Source organism: Nannobrachium achirus, assembly GCF_963921795.1.
Source record: "Nannobrachium achirus genome assembly, chromosome: 7".
NCBI lineage: Eukaryota > Metazoa > Chordata > Actinopteri > Myctophiformes > Myctophidae > Nannobrachium > Nannobrachium achirus.
The window spans coordinates 31,966,910-31,986,814 of record NC_137816.1 but is presented as its reverse complement, the minus strand read 5'-3'; the positions used below and the strand labels follow the sequence as shown (position 1 = coordinate 31,986,814).

The window sequence follows — 19,905 nt, the reverse complement described above, 5'->3', positions numbered from 1 at the left end:
TTGGGCCTTTTCACTCGGAGGTTTACAGCTTTCCGGGAAGTAACCAAAAATACACAGGGAAGACATGGGGGTCTATTAGAGCAGTGGTTCTCAAAGTAGATTCCTGGGACTCTGTGGGTTTCTTTATGGGGGTCTACATTGAACCATACAAGTCTGTAACTCTGACAGAGTACAAATGAACCCTAACAGGTTCATTTGGTTCCATTTGTACACTGTCAGAGTTAAGGTAAGACCTTGAAATTTGAAAGTTTGAGAAACAATGTATTAGAGGAATGTTAATGTCCAAAGACACATACAAAACAGAAAAAGTACAAAACTATGGCACCACTCTTTAAGTGAATTTAAGGGTTAAGGATATCTGTATATTTAATAAATAGTATAACAGTATAAAGCTGTTTATTTCACAACAATTTTAATTGGCATTTACAAATTACCAATATCCGTACCAAACTCCTTAGTCAAATGTATACACACTCAGCCCATCGACATAACGGATGTCACGGTACGGATGGGGATTCAAGGGGAATTAAGACTATAGATAAAATCTTAACAATAGTCACTGGTGTCTAAAATCCCTATTAGGAAAGAGATAGAGGAAAACATGATTAAATCAGCTGCAGCAGTGCAGGTGAGGTGGGCTGTGGCCACAGGGCATATCATTATTTTGACAGGCATTAAGGCCAAGCTGAAGAGCAATGATGACCACGGTCTTCATGGCCTTTATGAAATTCCTGCTCTGCTGAAGACTTTTAAATGCGAGGTCGTTTCTAGAAAGGTGGCTAACAAACCTAGGCCTACTGCTTTAGAAGGCAATTAAATCGCTGCCCACAATATGAAGGACCACCCTAAAAAAGACAAGTGGTCCGGCAAGTATGTGAAACGGAACATGCTGACTCTGTCTGTCTCTCTGTCTGTCTGTCTGGACGTGTACACGTTTTACGGTCTATGGTCTTCAACGTTTTCAGACCAAGTTGAGAGAGAGATGAAGCAGGGACCCCCACAACCTTTTCAGAGATTCCATAGTTTCATTGTTTGAGAGCAGTCATCAGTGTATTATGGATTATTATGAATTTGTGTTTTCAGATATTTAACCAAGTATTGAACTATCAATACTTAATAAAATTGACCTTTCACTCTGTACTTGGTCTGCTCTTCTCCCCCTCTACACCAAACCTCTTTGCATTGTGAGCTTGTAGATCAGCTATTTTTGGCTAAATTTCCCCGAATATGGACTCTGGGGTTCAAGTGGTTAATATAAAAAATAAGAAAAAAGTTTCTATCACTCAAAGATTTGGAGGACCCCCTGTAGTAACTTTGGGGACCCCCTAGGGGTCCCGGACCCGGTGTTGAAGACCCTTGGTCTATGGGTTTGCCGCTCTGACGTCACGCTTTGACATCACTGTGATGTCATGGGAACCACTCTAACAGAATCCCTTTTTTGCCCATACATGGAGATGCCTGATGTCATCAATATTAACTAACAGGACTTCATATGGGAACATTGGCAATGCCCATATATGGAGGAAGACAGCCTATATCTGTGTGGCTGGTTCAGACAGGGATCTCCTTGTACAGAATGGGCATAAAAGGGATTGTATGTTTGATGTCAGATGTGCTAGACATCATAGGATTTTCACATAACGAATAACTGAGTAAGCGTGTTTGGGGTCTCACAGCATATCTCCATATACAGTACACGGATCTCCAAATAATGTATGAGTACCAGGAGTCTCCATACTGTATATGGGTAACTGCTGGTCCGATATACATCAGTGGCCAGACGGCCAAGACATGGCACAACCTTGCCCTAGTCGATTGTCGCCCTGAGGCGTCTTACTCGTTGTATAACTGTATCTCTGTACTTTTTGCAAACTGTACAGTAATCAATAGGCTATTATCACGGAGCGGTGCGGGACTTCCGCTTTTACGGCAAACGGGCAGCCCGACTTCCGCCGCCGTTCTAACTCTATGGTGCGCGTAGTCTCACGAGGCCAGACTGTTGCCTCGCGAGACTACCCGCACCATAGAGTTAGAACGGCGGCGGAAGTCGGGCTGCCCGTTTGCCGTAAAAGTGGAAGTCCTGCCCTGCTCCGTGATAATAGCCTATCAATCAATCAACTCTTATACCCATTTCAATTGTTATTTTATCCTAAATATATTGAACTAAACTGAGTTGAGCTAAGGCTTTCATTCAAAACATTTATTTTGTTTAAATATCTTTTTGGCAGTTAGGAAAGTAGAGACGGGAAACGGAGGGCAGAGAGCCAGCCTTGAGCCGTTATTGACCGCTGCAATTAATGAGATTCTCACACTACCTGGACAGCCTCCAGTGCACCCCACTCATGACCCCACCCCACTGTTTTACCCCCTATTCTCCCCCAACTTATTCATCATGCCAATTAACCTTGACCACCCCTTTCCGTGTTGCCACTGCAGTTGTACCCTCCTGGTTCACCTGCCAGTGAGGAGCCCCCACCGGGAGGTCGTAGTGCCTCTGTTCTACACCCCTCCCCCTCACCCCCCCGCTGAGAGGTCCTGCCCCAGCCTGAGGGAGTCAGGAGTCACACAGGGGATTGTGTTCATATACTGTATATACAGCATTGGTTCTCAAAATGGGGTCCGGGGACCCCCAGGGGTCCTTGAGGGCTTTTTGAATTACTCTCTCAGATCAAAGTATTTTAATCGGCAATGTGTCTAAAAGTAAAATGTGAGAAAAATGGCTTAAACGTTGCACATAACATAATAGTGGCATTCCACCAAAACCATAAAAATAAATATTTTCCCTTTTGTTGATTCATAGTGATGTACAATAAAGATTAAAGTAACTAAATCAATCCTGCAAAAATCATTTTTGACATTTTGACTAGAGATGTTACCGATCAATCGGCAATGGATCGGATCGGGCAGATCAAAGCGTGATCGGCGATAATCGGTGGTTTAGATCAAAAGGTAAATTCACCGATCCGATCCGATCGGTGCATCCGATCAACCAGCCGTTCAGTATGCCCACTTGAGGCCATTTTGGGGTATTGATTTCCACAGTGCTGAAGGAATAATTAGTTACTGCTATGATAATAAATACATAGTAATGCTGGTAAATAACTATAAGGCAAATATATAAATGAATTCACGAGTGAATTAATTAATTAAAGTTAAAACATTAACATTTAGAAAATATAAATAATATATAAATAATAACTTGATCGGATCGGTGATTGATCGGTATCGGGTGATCAAACTTTTGTGATCGGTGCTCGGTGATCGGTTCCAAAAAACCTGATCGGACCATCCCTAATTTTGACTGATTATGCTTTCATATTTACACTTAGAGTATTTACAATGTAAATGACTCAAAGTAAGAGTAAAAGTGCATTTACTTTAAAAGTACAGATCCTCAAAAAAAAACTAAAAATAAACTAAAACACTAACACTTGAAGCACCTTTACTTGAGTATTTTCCACCTGTACTCATACTTTCTTTTTCATAGCTTGGCTTAATGTTTGCTTTTCAAGGAAGACACTGACTTCATTTCAGTTATGAAAGTAACTTCACTTGAAGGGAATTGACACTTCCTTGAGATGTTAATAATCCAAAATGCTATTTGCATGGCTATTTCCTGTTAAGTAATGTTGCGGTTGTGTTTCAATGCACTTTAAAGTGCAGATTGATTTGAAAATAGTCAGGGGAGAGAATATTTATTTACAAATTACATTAAAAAGTGCATGATTATGTTTGTGAATTATTCAGGACGTTTTAGAAAGTAACAATTCAATAGCTTGCAAATGGAATTCTAAAGATAAAGCCATTAATGGGAAAATGGTCTACGTTTATGTTCGATGTAATGGCTGAGGCAATGAATAGACAATGGTAAGGACAATGTTTTGGCACCATTATGGTTCTTTATGCCTCATCTTTCAGACATGCTGCCAAATATTTTCATATTATGTGTGGAGTCCACCTCTCTAATGAAATGTGAGGTGCTGGGAAGGAGCTGTGATAGAAGCACACACACTCACATGCGTGCACGCACACACGCTCACATACGCACACGCAATATAGTTTATTTAAACAGCATTCTGCAGGATCAAGTTTATATCGTATGATCCCATGCTGTTGTAAAAAAATAGTATAGACCTAATAAACAGACACTTTATTACAGGAGGAGTCAGGCGAAGGGTAGGTTTCCACCAGATTCTTTCAACGGAGAACACCAGGGAGAAAATGAAACAAATGCAAATATAGGCATTATCATCATCCTCCGTTTTTATGCTAGGAGATTCCCGGTCAGGACAGGCTTCAGACTGATCATTTGAATTGGCGTCAGGAACCCGTTGCGACCGTATGCCCTCGCTGACGTTGACCCCAGGCAGGAGTCGAAACCATCACCATCCGCACGAAAGGCACATGTGCTCTAAACGCTACGCTAGGGCAGTTGTTCTCAACCTTTTCAGGCCGCAACCCCCAAAATAATTATATTTTAACTGGGGACCCGCCCCCCACCCTGACGAGCACTAAGGCATTACATTTTGTATAACATGGTTCTATTATGAAAATAGCAGAGCTACATGCTCACAAGCTCATGTTGTGAGCATGTAGATCGGCTATTTTCAGAATTTCTGCCTGTAATATTTGACAATTTGGCCAATGTTTAATTTGTCATTTTAGAGGTATTAAAAAGTCCTCAAATTGTCTCTTTAGAAATGTGCGGATACCCTCCATACACTTAAACATTATGTTGGTTTGTTTACCTGTGAGAGAGAAAACAATGTTGAATATTAAGTTAATCATCTGGGGCCCCCCCAAAATAATTTGGGGACCCCCCTGGGGGTCCGACCCACATGTTGAGAAACTTGAGAACCACTGCACTAGAGCAGCCCTAACTGCAAATACAGGCATACATTTTGATATTCACACGACTCAATAGACATCTGGATTGCATTCCATTCAGATAGATTTTCAAACCAGAAAACTTGTGCTATGTCAGCTCTGATTAGTCAGTGAATCTGCACAGTTTAGAGATGAGTGTGCCGTTAATCTGAGCAGATTAAGATGTGGCTGCGTGGTTAATCTGAGCAGATTGTGGTTTATTGTGTCGTTAATCTAGAGTAGATTACAGCCGTCCTGTTAATGCATGCAGTGGAGCATGTCCAAAAATCATTTCTCCTGTTCGGCAATTACCTCATCCTCTCCACCTTGACCTGAAAAACAATGTTTATGGCAGTGCGTGGCCCCGTGTCCCTGTGGCAGGTTGAGAGAGGCTGTTTAAAATGCTGAGAACATCTCCTCAAGTCTCCTTTGGCAGAGGGTGCTCAAGTGCATCCTCTGTGGGAAGTAAATTACAACGTTGTTTGACATGTGCCCAGCATACTCCAATAAAAAACACAACAAAACAAAAAAGTCAAACCTATGCGACTCAGGTGTGACATTGTGTAGCTCATTATGTAAAGAATAACCCCAACAATGCCAAGGTTGGGGGTTCAATTCCCTCTGGGGCCATCCATCCTACTGGAAATGTATTCCTCCACTTAGACTAAAGCAGGGTTCTGGCAAAGACTTGGGAAGGAGAGGCATCTATTATGTGTGTATTGTAATGCATTGCATATATTTGGCATACAGCATATAGTTATTTTGAGAATATTTTGGGAATGTCATTATAGGAGAATACTTTAACAAGAAATTCCAATAATTGTAAGAAATTTCCCAAGATGTCCACTTGCATATTTATTTTATATACAGTATATAATGTAATACCAAAAAGGTGGAATCTGTCAAAGATTTGTTCTGGAAAGGTGAGGTATCCGTTATGCACTTTGTTGTGCATTTCCTTGTCAAATTATACAAAAAAAAAAAAAATCACATTTTGGGAATAATACACATTTTGGAGTGGCAATGTAACTGAGACTTTAAAAAGGATAATGTTTTTCCGTGGACCTGGATCTCGACAGTGTATGGTTCACTTCAGCATAAAGTTCCATTTGCGCAGTACATTAGAGGGGTAAGTGTTGAGCCGACCCGATTGTGAGCGCCACTTTAGTCGTGCATTAGGGAGCCATGTTAAGCCCGGATTCATACTTTGTCGCATGACGGTGTCGCACCTAGACAATAGCAGACCTACAAGCTCACGACGTGTCGCCGATGGGACACGTTCTGAGCTTGTAGGTCTGTCATGTTCTGTCCGCATAATAAATTAGGCTTTAGAGGAACGCTGAATGAGTGTTTTCTGAAAAATTACCAGAGTAATTAATGAAAAATGAGGCTGAAGACAAAAGACCTTATTGCAGCTGTGTGTGTGTGTGTGTGTGTGTGTGTGTGTGTGTGTGTGTGTGTGTGTGTGTGTGTGTGTGTGTGTGTGTGTGTGTGTGTGTGTGTGTGTGTGTGTGTGTGTGTGTTAGAGGCCACTGGGGAGGCCTCTATCAGAGCTGTCCCGGAGAGCCCTGATGCTCTGAGCCGTGACCAGGTGTCGCTGCGCTGGGAGCCTGTCTGCACGCCGCACAGAATATTAACGAGCCTGACACATACACACACGCACGCACACACACACACACACACACAGCCAGGGATTAGAACAAAAAATATCTCCCCTCTCTTCAATTTACCTTTTTTTTAACTCTTTTCCTTCTTCCCTCCTTCTCTCCCTGTCTCTATCTCCCTTCCTCATACCCCCTCTCCACCCATCTCTCTGTTCCCCTCTTTCTCCCTCTCCATCCCTTTCTCTCCATCCTTCTCTCCGTTCCTCTCTCCATCCTTATCTACATCCCTCTGTATCCCTCTCTCCATCCTTCTCTCCCTCTCTCATCCTTTTCTCTCATCCTCTCTACTTCTCTCCATCTCTCTCTCTCTCTCTCTCTCTCTCTCTCTCTCTCTGAGGTGTGATAATACGGTGAGAGGAGGTGGGTTTTTCTCAGCAGTCGTTTTCTGCCTGTGATTGATGGAGGAGAGAATAACATTTAGCTGTCTCTATCTGCTGCCAGAGGGCTCCTGTGGGACACGCATGCACGCGCGCACATGCGCACACAGGTACACACACGCCACGTGCAGGCAAGCGCGCATGCACACACGTCGTCAACTGATGCAGGGACATGTATGAGAGTGCAGAAGGATAAAGGACTGTAGAGGGTCAGTGAAAAACTAGAGAGGGAGAGAAATGTAAGGCAAGGTACAGAATAATGAGGCTCTCTGTGTGTGTGTGTGTGTGTGTGTGTGTGTGTGTGTGTGTGTGTGTGTGTGTGTGTGTGTGTGTGTGTGTGTGTGTGTGTGTGTGTGTGTGTGTGTGTGTGTGTGTGTGTGTGTGTGTGTGTGTGTGCGTGCGTGCGTGCGTGCGTGCGTGTTAGAGGTACTGTCGTGTTGAGTTTTCATCTGAGAGAGGCAGCATGACTTGGAGCCAGAGGCAGGAAGTCACAGCTTACAGTAAACCTTGTCTGTGTGTTTATGTATATGAGTATGTGTGCTCACGCATTCATGCATGCATGTGCACACAGTACGTGCGTGAATGTAAAATTTACAAAATGCCACATGTATGCAGTGCGGCACAGTAAGCCCTGTGTGTGTGTCTGTGCGTTTCGTGCATGTAGATTACAGTGTAAATCCCCCGTCTGTAGGTTGGTATTACTCAACATCCCCAGTAGTGGAGGACTGTTGGGATTAGTGTACATGGATTACTGCTGTGCTTCAGATCTCTGCGAGGGGCCGTGCCCCACCCCTGCACCGCCGACACACCATCCAGTGACGCTTCAGTCAGCTTGCATCGATCTGCTGGCCATTTTACATGGCATGTATCTGTTCTTGGAACATGTGTTAGAAGCTTGGTATGTACGCGTGGCTTAGTATTGACATGATTGCAGCAGAACAAGAGTGCAAGCCAAGCCCTCCTGGATATGGTGAAGTTGTTCCCGTGTTCTGGCGGATGTCTAGTGGTTCCCAACCTTTACTGGATCAAGGCCCACTTACAGGATCAAGGCTATGACAGGAAGCTTCACGTTTTGACCTATAACTCTTGAACCATATAGGTTATAAAATAATAATAAAAAAACATCTTCCCTGGATTCTTTGGATCAAGATAGATTTTCTTCAAAACACACCGTTTGCCCAAACTGTGGTACGCATTACTTGTCATCATGTTGTGATCAACATGCATCATTCTGATTTTTCTGTCCGATTGGCTATCATTGGCTCCCATATTTTTCGAGAGGCGCCTGTTAAAAAAAACAAATGCCACAAATAATGAATGCAGCGTCTGATCTTATCACATTGAGGGGCCGCTAAACAATCCAGAGCCAAAGGCGATTTCAGTTCCATCTATAGTGACACTGTTGCAGAAACAGGTTTTTTTGGAGGAGGAGGGGTTGTTTCTTTGTTTTCCTCTGTGTGCTCGCATTTTCTTTTTCTGTTGGTAGTCATGGTTGTCAATTCCCACCTGATGTTGTGCGGGAGTCCCGACTGCTCCAGACTGTACTGAATAATGGCTTCCTTGCAGAACGTCTTCAGACTAGGACTTAAGTCTAAGATGTACAGGTCATTCACTTCACTATATATCCTTTCTAAAGTCAATGGAATGTTACATAGTTTCCATCCTCCAAAGAAGATGACACGATCTCCCACCATGCCACAGCACTTTATAGCCATCTGCCAGTCAGGGAAACCTGGGCCTTTCCCATTGGGCTTAACCTCCTTCCAGGAGAAGGTCTCTGGACTGAATTTCAACAGATCATTTTTGTCTTGATGCAGGCCACCATATATGTACAGCTCTCCATTGTAGGCAAAGGCTGAATGATACTCGCGTCCTTTTGGACGATGGTGTGCAGAATCTGTGCTTAGCCAGCAGTTAGTCTCTGTGTCAAACATTCTGGTGTTGATGTATTGGTGCTTTCGGCCCCAACATACAAACATCTTTGTCCCATTGATGGTCGCAGAGTGAGGATCTAAAGCCCTTCGTTTACATTCAGGTGGAGTCCCTCTGGTGTCAATTAAAGACCAGACCATTGTGGTGGTGTCCAACTTGTAGATGTCATTAGTCCATTTAGACAGCATGCTACAGTATCCTGAGAAGATATACATGACCTTCCCCAAGACACATGCTGAGTGATGTATCCTTGCCCCCGGAACAGTCCCAGAAACCATGGGCTTAAACCATCTGAGATTATCAACGTCAAATCCATAAAGCGTGTTGCAGTACATATGTTTCCCTGCAGACCCACCCCAGATGTAGATGTGGTCTATCAGTACAGCTGTGTGGTAAAAGCGCCTGGAGGGAACATCGAGGGAAAGTTTTTCACTTGTCACTGGGGTCAACGTCACCCAGCGCAAAGACACTGTGTTGAAGACATAGACCTCAATCTGAGCATCGTCTGAAATGTATTTCTCTCCGTAGCGGCGGCCTCCAAAGCAATACACCTTTTTGCCCACTGTCACAGTGGCATGATCCTCTCTCTCAGGTCCTCCTTTCACCAGTGCGGCCCAGTGAAACATTTTCTTTTCCGCTAAAGACTAATGAAAACTTGCCGCAGTGGTGTTCAATAGAACTTGCCGATGCAAACAAGAGACTTTCTCAATATCTCCAATGAATCGCAGCAGAGTTTGAAGAGATGTTCCAGTTCTGTAGTTTTCAATGTCAAAACTGGCAAACATCATTCACCTGAAGACCTATAAGGTTGAAATAAAGAAAATACATTTTGTGAGCTTTAAAACCTGTATGGTTGTTTTTAACTTTGTCATTATGACTCAGCCATAACCATATATAGAGTTCCCATGCACTGCAGTTTCAATCAAATATAACATTGTGTCATGCTGACTGTTACAGCATGACAAAAACATTGGATAGGCAGGCAAAGTCCACAATGCTCATGTTTTTTGCTCTGTCACCCATTTATGGTTGAGGACAGAGTGACAGAAACATTAGTAGGGAATATGTGTGCCACTCAAATTAGGGGGATTTAGCATATTCATTTCTCCCCTGGCTTAGGAAGCCATGCCCAGAAGGCTGATCAGATATAAACTTTGATCACCAGCTCATTCAGGAGCAGTTGACCGAGGGCACCTTAAAAATGAAATGAAAATGAAATGAAAGAATTTCTAGGTTACTAACGTAACCCTGTTTTTTATGATAATTTGAGTGAGATGTCTTTCTTGGAGAGAACCCTCTGGCGTGAACACAGATGCATTGACTGACCTGTGACGCACCCTGTGGTGCAGAACGTCTGCGCCCACTCCTGGGGACTGCCACCGGTTGGTCGGTATAGCAAGGAGGTGGCGCGGGATGCCCTCTCTTCCTTGGCAGGCACATCCGCAGCACCTCGCGTTCCTTCCTCCTCTGCTCCCAGCAAGTGGTCACGGAGGCCATAGCTGCTCCAAAAAGACCCTCCTGGGACATTACCTGGTCAAGGACATAACATCGCTCTTCCTTGGCACGTTGGATTTGTCCAGCCACCTGGCTCGTTCCATCACGGTATGGAGCGCCATCACCATCACGTGTCCCTTGGTCTGGAGTGTCACCTTAGTCAGTAGCAGAGTCTCATTATTGAGCCTCCGTACTCTCCACTGCAGGAAGGGCTTCGAAGCCCTTCTCTCTCATCCCGGCACAGTCGAGGTGTCGTGGGGCGGGGAGGAGAGGGGCTTGTGCCAAGAGGTGGTCCCTTGGATCAGTGTCGTGGGGGTTAGGGGAAGCAATTGCTTCACTACCTTTCTCTTTCTCTCGTGGCCCTTGTATGCCTCGATGTTATGACATCACCCTCTCCGCCCCTCTCTGATTGGCTATGGGCACATGGCATAGTCGAATCTATACTGTATATGGCCCCTACCCTGTTATTTATATCAGGTCGCACTTGTTGATGGCGACGTCACCAAGGATGCTGGTCCCTCATTGGCTGTTGATGGTGATGATGTTGTCGTCATCACCACCCCGTTGATGACGTCACTCTGTGTTATTTCAGAGGTATTACCATTGGATGACGTGACCATGTGTTTTTTCAAGGAGTTTCCCTTTGGATGACGTACGTGTGGACTCACAGACGCACAGACGGAAGTTGGTTTCCCTAATTTATTATTTATTATTTAGTTTACTATCAGAACCGTCACAGCTTGTTCTGACGGGTAACACCTGACACTGTGGTTCCCCTGACACATCACTGTGACATCACAGGTGACATCATAGAGCAGGGATCTCCATATATGGGCATAAACAGGTGACATCACAGTGATGTCAGATACTCAGAGCAGGGATCTCCATGTATGGGCAAAAAAGGGATTCTGTTAGGGATCTCCATATATGGGCATAAAAGGGATTGTATCCCAGATGATACCCTGTTAGGAAAACCACACTAAACAGAATCCATATATGGCCAAGACTGCCCTTAGGTGTCTTGCTGGTAGTTAGATTATAGTTTATTTGATTTGACACTACAGATCCCCAAGCTGGAATCAAACCAGGAATACTGTGCTATGATGTTGTAGTAGATGCATTCCTGTCAAATACTTGCAAATCTTTGATTAACTTGATGTGAAAAATGTAAAATGTCCACACATCGTTACTTTTAAATCGATAAATGGGGAAAATGCTGACATTCACTAAAGTAAATGCAAGATTAGTACAAACAAAATAATATGGGTGCTATAATGAGCCTTGTACTCCAGGTAGGTGGTGTAGCAAAAATGTGGCACAGACAATTTAATACAATTCAGGTATACCATTCTTTATTCTATGTTTTTGCTACACTGCTTGTGTTAGAGTTTAGCACACAGGAGTAATTGTCTTAATATTGTGCCATTATGATTGTTGATTGATTCTTCAATCATCATAGGCCTGGCTGGAAATGGGGTACAATATTTTGGAAAAGTTAAAGAAAGGTTTTAAAATGTCATTGTTTAAAAAAAAAAAGAAATGTGTGGGAACCCTTAATATACCTAAACTGCCAGCTAACTGCAGGCACAGTCTAAGGTGCCGCTCAGAATTCACCACCAATTTTTGACACTTTTCTAACCAACTACTTTTTACAGTTATGACAGATATGACAGCCAAATGTTAGCCTTTTATATGACAATCTGTCTCACAAAAGCAGGCAAGCTCACATCCAAACTTTGTTATAGTCTACTGTAAAGTGTTACTTTCCCAGGTTGGCCTGCACTTATACGGTAGGTCTTTTCTAGTAGAACAGTAAGTGGAGGAAAGGAGGTGTAAAAAGCAGGCAACAGGAAGGTTTAGTGGAAGTAGTGTGGATCACATACACAGTCGGGCCAGAATTGCAGTCCGCCATGGGACAATGGCCCGGGGCTTTTATTCTGCGATAAACTGAAATAAACAATAGACATCAAATTAATACTGGCTCACTGGAGCAAAGAAAACTGAAACCGGTAAGCTATTCGGCTTACCGGACTGTACAAAGTCTTTGGTCAACGCTGTCTCCCCAAGCAGCTCATCTCTCCAGTTGCCCCCACACACACTTAGGGCTCTGCTCAGCTCTTAAGAAGATAGCCTAATGGAACTTAAGGCATGCAGCTGAGTCGGTGTGGAGCTGTCCATGGAGCCTACAAGCTGGAATGTAGCAGCCTTCAATCACCAGACCCCTCAGGCCCTCACCCCTCAATACTTTACATTCACACCTGTAGTTCATTTGCTGTGTTGTGATTAGTTTCCTTTGGATCAGCGCCATTTAAAACCGGACGAAACTTGTAAACAAACCATGTGCGAGCACATTGTTCCTTCATTGGTCTGAATTGTAGACAAATATGTAAACATAAATATTGAGTAGTCTAGCTCATGACTAGAGTCGGCACTATGAAGAAAGTATCCTATCTCCCATATCTCAAATGTGTGTCAAACACACTCAGACCCCTTGAAAGTGATCAAATAAAGCTTAAGCTTTAACTGTAATTACAAAGCTAAAAATCGCACCAGTGCGAAGTGAGCGGTGCATTAATCAGTAATTCTACAGGGTGTGCTAGAGTCTAGCACACCCTGTAGAATTACTGAAACTGCGCTTGTGGCTCATTTTATTTTAACAGTTTGTTAGCAGACCCATCACTCTTTTACGTCTTGGGTTTGAGAACGGCACTTCCACATTCCTGGAGTGCCCAAGGCGACACCGGTTTGACGTTTGGTCAAATTTGTCCCAAGAAGTCATGATAGGCTGTTTGGGCAGTGACAGTGTGTTGTAAAAGCACCTCAAAGCTGTACCCAAGTACAGTAAATATATTCCGTTACTGTCCATCACTGGTATTGGTGACAGTGCTCAGCAATAGTATGAACATCTGTAGTATTCTGTTTGCCAGGAATCTCCATTCCTCAGCTTTGTTGTTCCACAGCAGGTCCCTGCCCGCTGCATACAGACTGTGTTTATAGCTTTTGCTCAGTTCCCTACATTCCATCTAGCTGCCTGTGCCGCTGATCCATGTAAGCCTGTGGCCCAATATCATCCTGACAAGATTTGGCTTTAGGCTTCCCAGACTGAGCCCCAGGAATGGGCAGCCTTCCACCCTGCACATCATGCTTTCTTCCAGGTTGCTGGATCACTGCTGACCTCTCTATCGGTGGGTGAGCTCTGAGCAGCCTCTGGAAGGGCACTTTGTCCTTCACTAGTGTCAGTGGTGGCACTAACATTTACTTAAAGGGGGCCTGTAACCTAAAGGGTTACTGTCACTTTAAGAATCATCTTAAAAAACAAGTTCATATTTTTATGTTGTCATTGTGGGGATGCGAAATTATAAGCCAATCAAATTAATTGTCTGTATAGCCTGACTGTATGACTACCTACTGTACTGGTCAGCTGTTGTTGGGGGGCGAGGGGCAGATTACACTGTGACATGAGCTTCAGACTGTTTCAGACCGTTTTCAGAGCTCTACAAGCTCACACATAACCTGTCAGGATTGAACTGTGTCCAATGAATGAATGAACAATGAATAAAGCATCCGACTTACTCGCCCCTATAGGATCTTTACAAACCACACAATCTTGTTCGAACTGCCACATATTGCTCAGATCGCTGTTAATGTAGCTGTGTTTACCATAACAGAGCATAGCGTTGGTGGAAATGTCTTATTTCAATATTCGACTTTTTGTGTTTTTTCTTTTTTTTTTGTAAATGAATGCCCTACTTGATCATATTACATAGTCACACAAAAGCATCAAAAGTAGCAGATCCACACACTTGAAAGGTTTTGAGCTTATAGATCTACTACTTTTGCTATTTTTTAATATGAATACTTAGTTAAAAGTAACAGTTCTGGACATAAGAGGTGTATCTAACCCTTCCAAAGTTGGGTTAGATCGCATTCTCACCTTCAGCAAACTTCACCAGGGTGCGAACAGAATCGGTCCAAGACCACTTTTTCAAAAAGCTCTCGATATAGTTGTTTCGTCCGCACACGAGTTTGACGGTTGCTTTGACACCTGCCCAAATGAACCATAGGGTGTAAGCACACTAGAGTTCTGACTCAAGTGGACTAAACAAGGCAGGTGTGAAAACACCCTTAATGTTAACAGATAGAGTTCCCTTCAAAGTCACACTGAAAGTCAGAGACTGGGCCAAGGGTCAAACATTGATTTTCAGGGAAACGCAACACTGACTCAGTCCTCAGGGAAGAGAGAACATCAATATTGGTGTTTTGTGTCTTTTTAAATAAATCAGTCAGCTATATTTACCACAGGCATTTTTCTGTGGTTAAAGGGTGGCCACCGTTTCCAAGTAATCTTTTAGAGAGGGGAGGTAGCACCTGAAACATTACATTTCGAGCAAACACTTATGTGTTCTGTGAAGGTATAGTCCTACATTACTGGAATAGAATGTCGCAATCTACTGTAAGCCACCACAATGCTGCTATCACAACAGTCCTCAGAGATTACAAGATGCCAATCCCGCAGATTTGCCATTTTCGAGCAGAGCAAACTCAGCAAAGGAAAAAAAAAGATCTGCTGTTATAGAAATCTATGCTAATCATTATTAATCACAGTAAGAGCACACTCAGGGCATTCACAATGTTTTCCTGCCAAGGTTCCTGTGCAAATGCAAGCAAATGGGGAGCCAAATGTCCCTTCCAAACTTTATTTTACACATGTTCATTATCACTCAATACTTTATTGGTGATTATTCTATCAATAACCTTTTCTATTAATCGAGTAACCAATACAGTATTTTAAAATTCAAAAATTGTGAAAATAACCAATTTACAAGCTCACACGGAGGGATTGATTAACTCTCCCACCGCTTCGAACGTTCACGTTCGCCCGATTTCGCAAGACCTCTCCGCCAATACGGCGCTCGTTCGGTTCGTTCGTCTGATGACTGTAAGCTGATGAGGGGTCGCGCGGCCGTCTACTGTAAACACATTTTCCGCGGTGATGGTGTAAAAAATCCATTATGCGTTAGATCAACGGAGAACAATTCACTTCCTTGTTGATTTCCTCTGGCTGTAAGGCTCTGTAGCCAGTGACTGCTCTGAATGTACGGCAACACATAGCAGGACAATTCACATTCATTCTCGCATGACGCCGCCCTCTGCTGCCTGGCAGACCAAAGTGCACTATTGCACAACCCAAAAAAATAAAAATAAATAAATAAATGTCTGTCTGTCTATCTACTATAACGTCGCAAAGGTAAGCCGCTTTTTGATGGCACCAGACCCAATAAATAAATAAATAATCTGGCAGTATGAGAGTTAAGAATGAATTGCTTTTATTAAATTAATGATTATCAATACTTTTTTACTTTTTATTGATTAGTTTGCAACCCTAATATAAATGTTAACAGGCAGCTGACAAGATGCCAGTTTCTTGTATGCTATATTGAAACTTGAAAACCTTCCACTTTCATGATGGAATTTCTGCCAAAGGCAGAATGGAAAAATACAAAGATGCTTAAAACAATAACCGCTGAACGTGCGCCACATACGTATTTGACTATTACAGAAACAATTATCATCTAATGAGTTTTGCTTATTCATTGCTCCTTTATAGTGCCAGCATACTGTAGCTAATGACTCCTGGGTACCGTACATATTCATGTCACGTGTAATTGTTAAAATATAATTTGTGGGCATGCATAAAAATGTAATGGGATCTGTGTGTGGTGTGCGTGCGTGCGTGCATGAGTGAGTGTGTGCAAGAGTGTTTGCGTGTACCAAAAATGTCTGTGTACAAATGGAACTCACTTCTGACATCCCTTTATTATGACTCCTGGCTGTACAGCCTATATGGATGAGTGTAAGGTATGCAAAGTGTGCACGTGTGTGTGTGTGTTTGTTTGTATTACTATACTTGAGTGGACCAAATGCCCTAACAAGTATAGTAGAATTTGAGATTTGTGAGGAACATTTTGCTGGTCCTCACTGGAAAAATGTACAAGCCGATTTACAAGCTCTCAACGAGTCATAGTGCTGTGAGTAGATCTGCTAAAAACTATGCCATGATTAAAAACGTTAACAAAATTGTACGTCATAAAATGTTGACGTCCTCACAAGTATTGTAATACAAACCTGTGTGTGTGCTGGAGGCTGTGCATCTCCGGCAGCCATTTTCGAGGAAGCAGTGATGTCACAGAGCATCACATCATGTCTAATCCCCTTCAATCTCTTCCAATCCAGTTGAGGATGCGTGGGCGGCGATAATGAAGAATGAAAATGCCACCTCTAACCAGGAACATGCTGGAGGCACACAAAGTAAGTGGCTATAGAGCTGAGCCCCCCAAACACTTGACTCCGCACCTCCTACACGCATGAGTCAGGGTCAGGTTGTTACTTACAGTAGGTTGGGAAAAGTACTTTTCTCACATACTGTAGGCATAAGTAAAAGTAGCAAATCCACAACGTACCAATACTCTGTTACAAGAAGAAGTCCTGCATTCAAAACTTGACTTGCGGAATATTACAAAAGTATTGGCATCGAAATATAGGCTACTTAAAGTAGTAGTAGTAGTTAGGAGTTAGGACATCATAGGACTTTCATAGGACTTTCACATAACGAATAACAAACTGAGTAATTATGTTTGGGCTCTCACAGCATATCTCCATATACAGCACATGGATCTCCATATATGGGTACCAGGGGTCTCCATATATGGGTAACTGGTCCGATATACATCACTGGACAGATGGCCAAGAATTGGCGTAAAGGGCGAGGTCGCATGTCGCCCTGAGGCGTCTTACTAGTAATAATCTAACTTACCAAAGGTTTTCAAATAATTGTAGTGGAGTAAAAAGTACAGTATTTGCCTCTGACCGAGGGTCACGTTGTTAGTTGTTAGTTGAGCTGCATCACCCGGTCTTTTACTGGAGGTTTAAATCATGACTGATCTGGCCTGGTAATTAGTTGGTTGGATCAGAAGCAAAGTGAGACGGATGGCGCCTACTGCTCACGCTTTAACCATTAACTCAAGAGAAGGTCTGATCAATCATTGTGTTGCTTTAGGGCACAACAAACCTTATATGTCCAAAACCAAAATAGAGGAAAAAAAGGTTTTCCAATGGGTCCATTGCTGTACTTCAAAAGCGATTGTTAACACTTCGTTGTTTTTTATTCACAATATACATTTCTTTCACCGATGTATACAATTAGGCATCTACATGTAAAGAAAAAACGAAACAAACATGAAAAGAACATTGAGGAGATACAAGGTTTCCCCTCATCAGCAGCCATTTACATTTTCAGGTTTTGGGGCTGATTGAAAACCCAACCCGACCTAATATAACCCTGTTACGAGGAAATGGATTTTCCCTAATGAAAATGCTTGTGAGCTAAACTAAAGTGATGTGAGTCATTGACAGGCGTGTCTGAGCGCAGCCTTCAGCCCCCCCAGCCGTCACCAGTCTGATGCACGCCAGTCATGCTTCGTCGACCACTTCCATGGTAAGAAGGCGCTTCAGGTGTCTTTGCCGTTTCCATGGAAACAGCGTCACCTGCCCGATCTGTCAGGGGCGCTTGCTGTCACTGGTGTGACCAGACCCCCTCCCCCTCCCCCAACATGCATGCAGTGGTGGAAGAAGCAAAATATATAAAGTAAAAGTTCAAAATCCTGTATTGAAATTGACTAATGGTTGGTGCGATTGTGCGGTCAAATGCATATTATAGGCACCCCAACAGCAACGTGGCCAACATGCACTGATGTCAGACAACAGAATCTGTGACACTGAGAAACCGTGTGAAATGCACATATCGTTGTTCCCTATTGAGCTTGGCACATTTCCTGGGGCAAGCTGCCCAGATCACACATCAGTGCACATCATGGGTGATCACTGCTTGCCTCCTGTGAATTGTTTTATTTATTTATTTATTTGTTTATTTTCTGTTTATTTCGTTGCTGAGTGAGGTCAGCAGACAAAGTGACGTGAGTGAGATGAAAAACAAAATAACTGGTTGAAATGGGCCAATCTCAACAATCTCAATCTCAACGGTATATGGAGATCCATCAATTGCACATATATTAGAGTCAAAGCCCACCCGTCAAATGCACATAATGTACTTTATGGAGTCAAATGTCCCCATCAAATGCACATACTGTATATTGAGTCAAATGCACATCTATGGAGTCAAATGCCCCTGTCAAATGCACATATATGGAGTCAAAGTCCACTGGACACATACAGTATGACCCATTGTGACCTCATCATGACGACAGAAGTAAACACTAAGCGGCAGCAGGATGCTGACTGCTGCAAGTTGGGCTGCTGAGACGCCTATCAGTCGGAGCGGGGGTGAGGCGTATAGGACTGTGTACTGTAGTGACCCTCAGATGTGAGGGCTAGCTACTAGTTATAGCAGATTTGTCCATTTTAAAATATCCAATATACAATCTCTGGATGTGTTGCGATTTGAGCTTAGTCAAATTATTAAATAAGACTTGGTGTAAGTGAGTTATTACTTTTTGTAATCTAAATCTACAAAATAACCAAGTAGAGTAAAAACTAAAATATTTGCTCTCAGATATAGTGGATTAGAAGTATAATGAATTGAAACATGGAAATACTCAGTAAATATAATCAACTAGGCTGGTTCTATAGACAGGGATCTCCATGTATGGTCATCAAAGAGTATGATGTCATATGTCTTAGACATCATAGGACTTTCACATAACAAATAACTGAGTAAGCATGTTTGTGCTCTCACAGCATATCTCCATATACAGCACATGGATCTCCATATATGGGTACCAGCTAGGGGTCTCCATATATGGGTAACTGGTCCGATATACATCACTGGCCAAGAACTGGCGTGACCTCACCCTAAAGGGCGAGGTACTTTCCACTACACATGGACCCTCTGGAAACAAAATATCCCCAGCACCTGCCCTGCATGTCTAGAAATGTCTTCTCTAACTTTTGACAGTATAGCTTTTAGTTAGTCTCTTACCCGCCCTACTTTATAACACTGTATTCCTTGGTCTAAAACGGCATATGCATGACCTAGTTCCTTTAGGTACTTCATCCTTCATCCATCTATGCTGTATACATCCCAAAGTATCACACAGGGCAGTGTAACGAGCAAACTAGGGTCTACAGTACTTTGCACATGGTGTTTGAATAGCACAGCGTAGGAGCTTGCAGAATATTCAGTTCAGCACAAGCCTCTGCCTGCACTTCGCCATCATTCGCTGTTTTCTGTGCCCGGTGCATGTATGCGCGTGCGTGTCTGTGTGTGTGTGTGTGGGTCACTGCAGATAAAGAGAGAGGCAGCGCAGGGCACCGTGGGAGATAAGACCATGTGGAAACGGAGGAGACAAGGTCGCGTTTCCTCTGAAATAAGATAGAAAAGGCTGCCACCTTCTCTGCTCAGACAAATAAGATTTGTTCTGCAGCAGTTCTTTCCATGCAATATGTTCTTCATCTGAAGGTGCATCTCCGTGCTGCGCACTCTGGTGCAGGCCTTGGGAATTGGAAGATCAACAGATAACGGGCATTTCCGATTAAGATTTATGATTTCCTGATAT

At 43.1% G+C, this 19,905-nt stretch overlaps 1 protein-coding gene across 1 annotated transcript in view; it reads right to left on the bottom strand.

Annotated features, from left to right (window-relative positions):
* Window positions 1-19,905, bottom strand: part of LOC308288713 (uncharacterized protein) — a gene marked incomplete at both ends in the record, with an annotated part of 73,999 nt that overhangs the window by 31,668 nt on the left and 22,426 nt on the right. Inside the window, 4 exons of the mRNA XM_080730183.1 lie at window positions 2,443-2,545; window positions 6,400-6,476; window positions 10,166-10,357; window positions 14,268-14,378. Of these exons, the coding sequence (XP_080586309.1) occupies window positions 2,443-2,545; window positions 6,400-6,476; window positions 10,166-10,357; window positions 14,268-14,378 (483 nt within the window). The remainder of the gene's footprint in view (window positions 1-2,442; window positions 2,546-6,399; window positions 6,477-10,165; window positions 10,358-14,267; window positions 14,379-19,905) is intronic.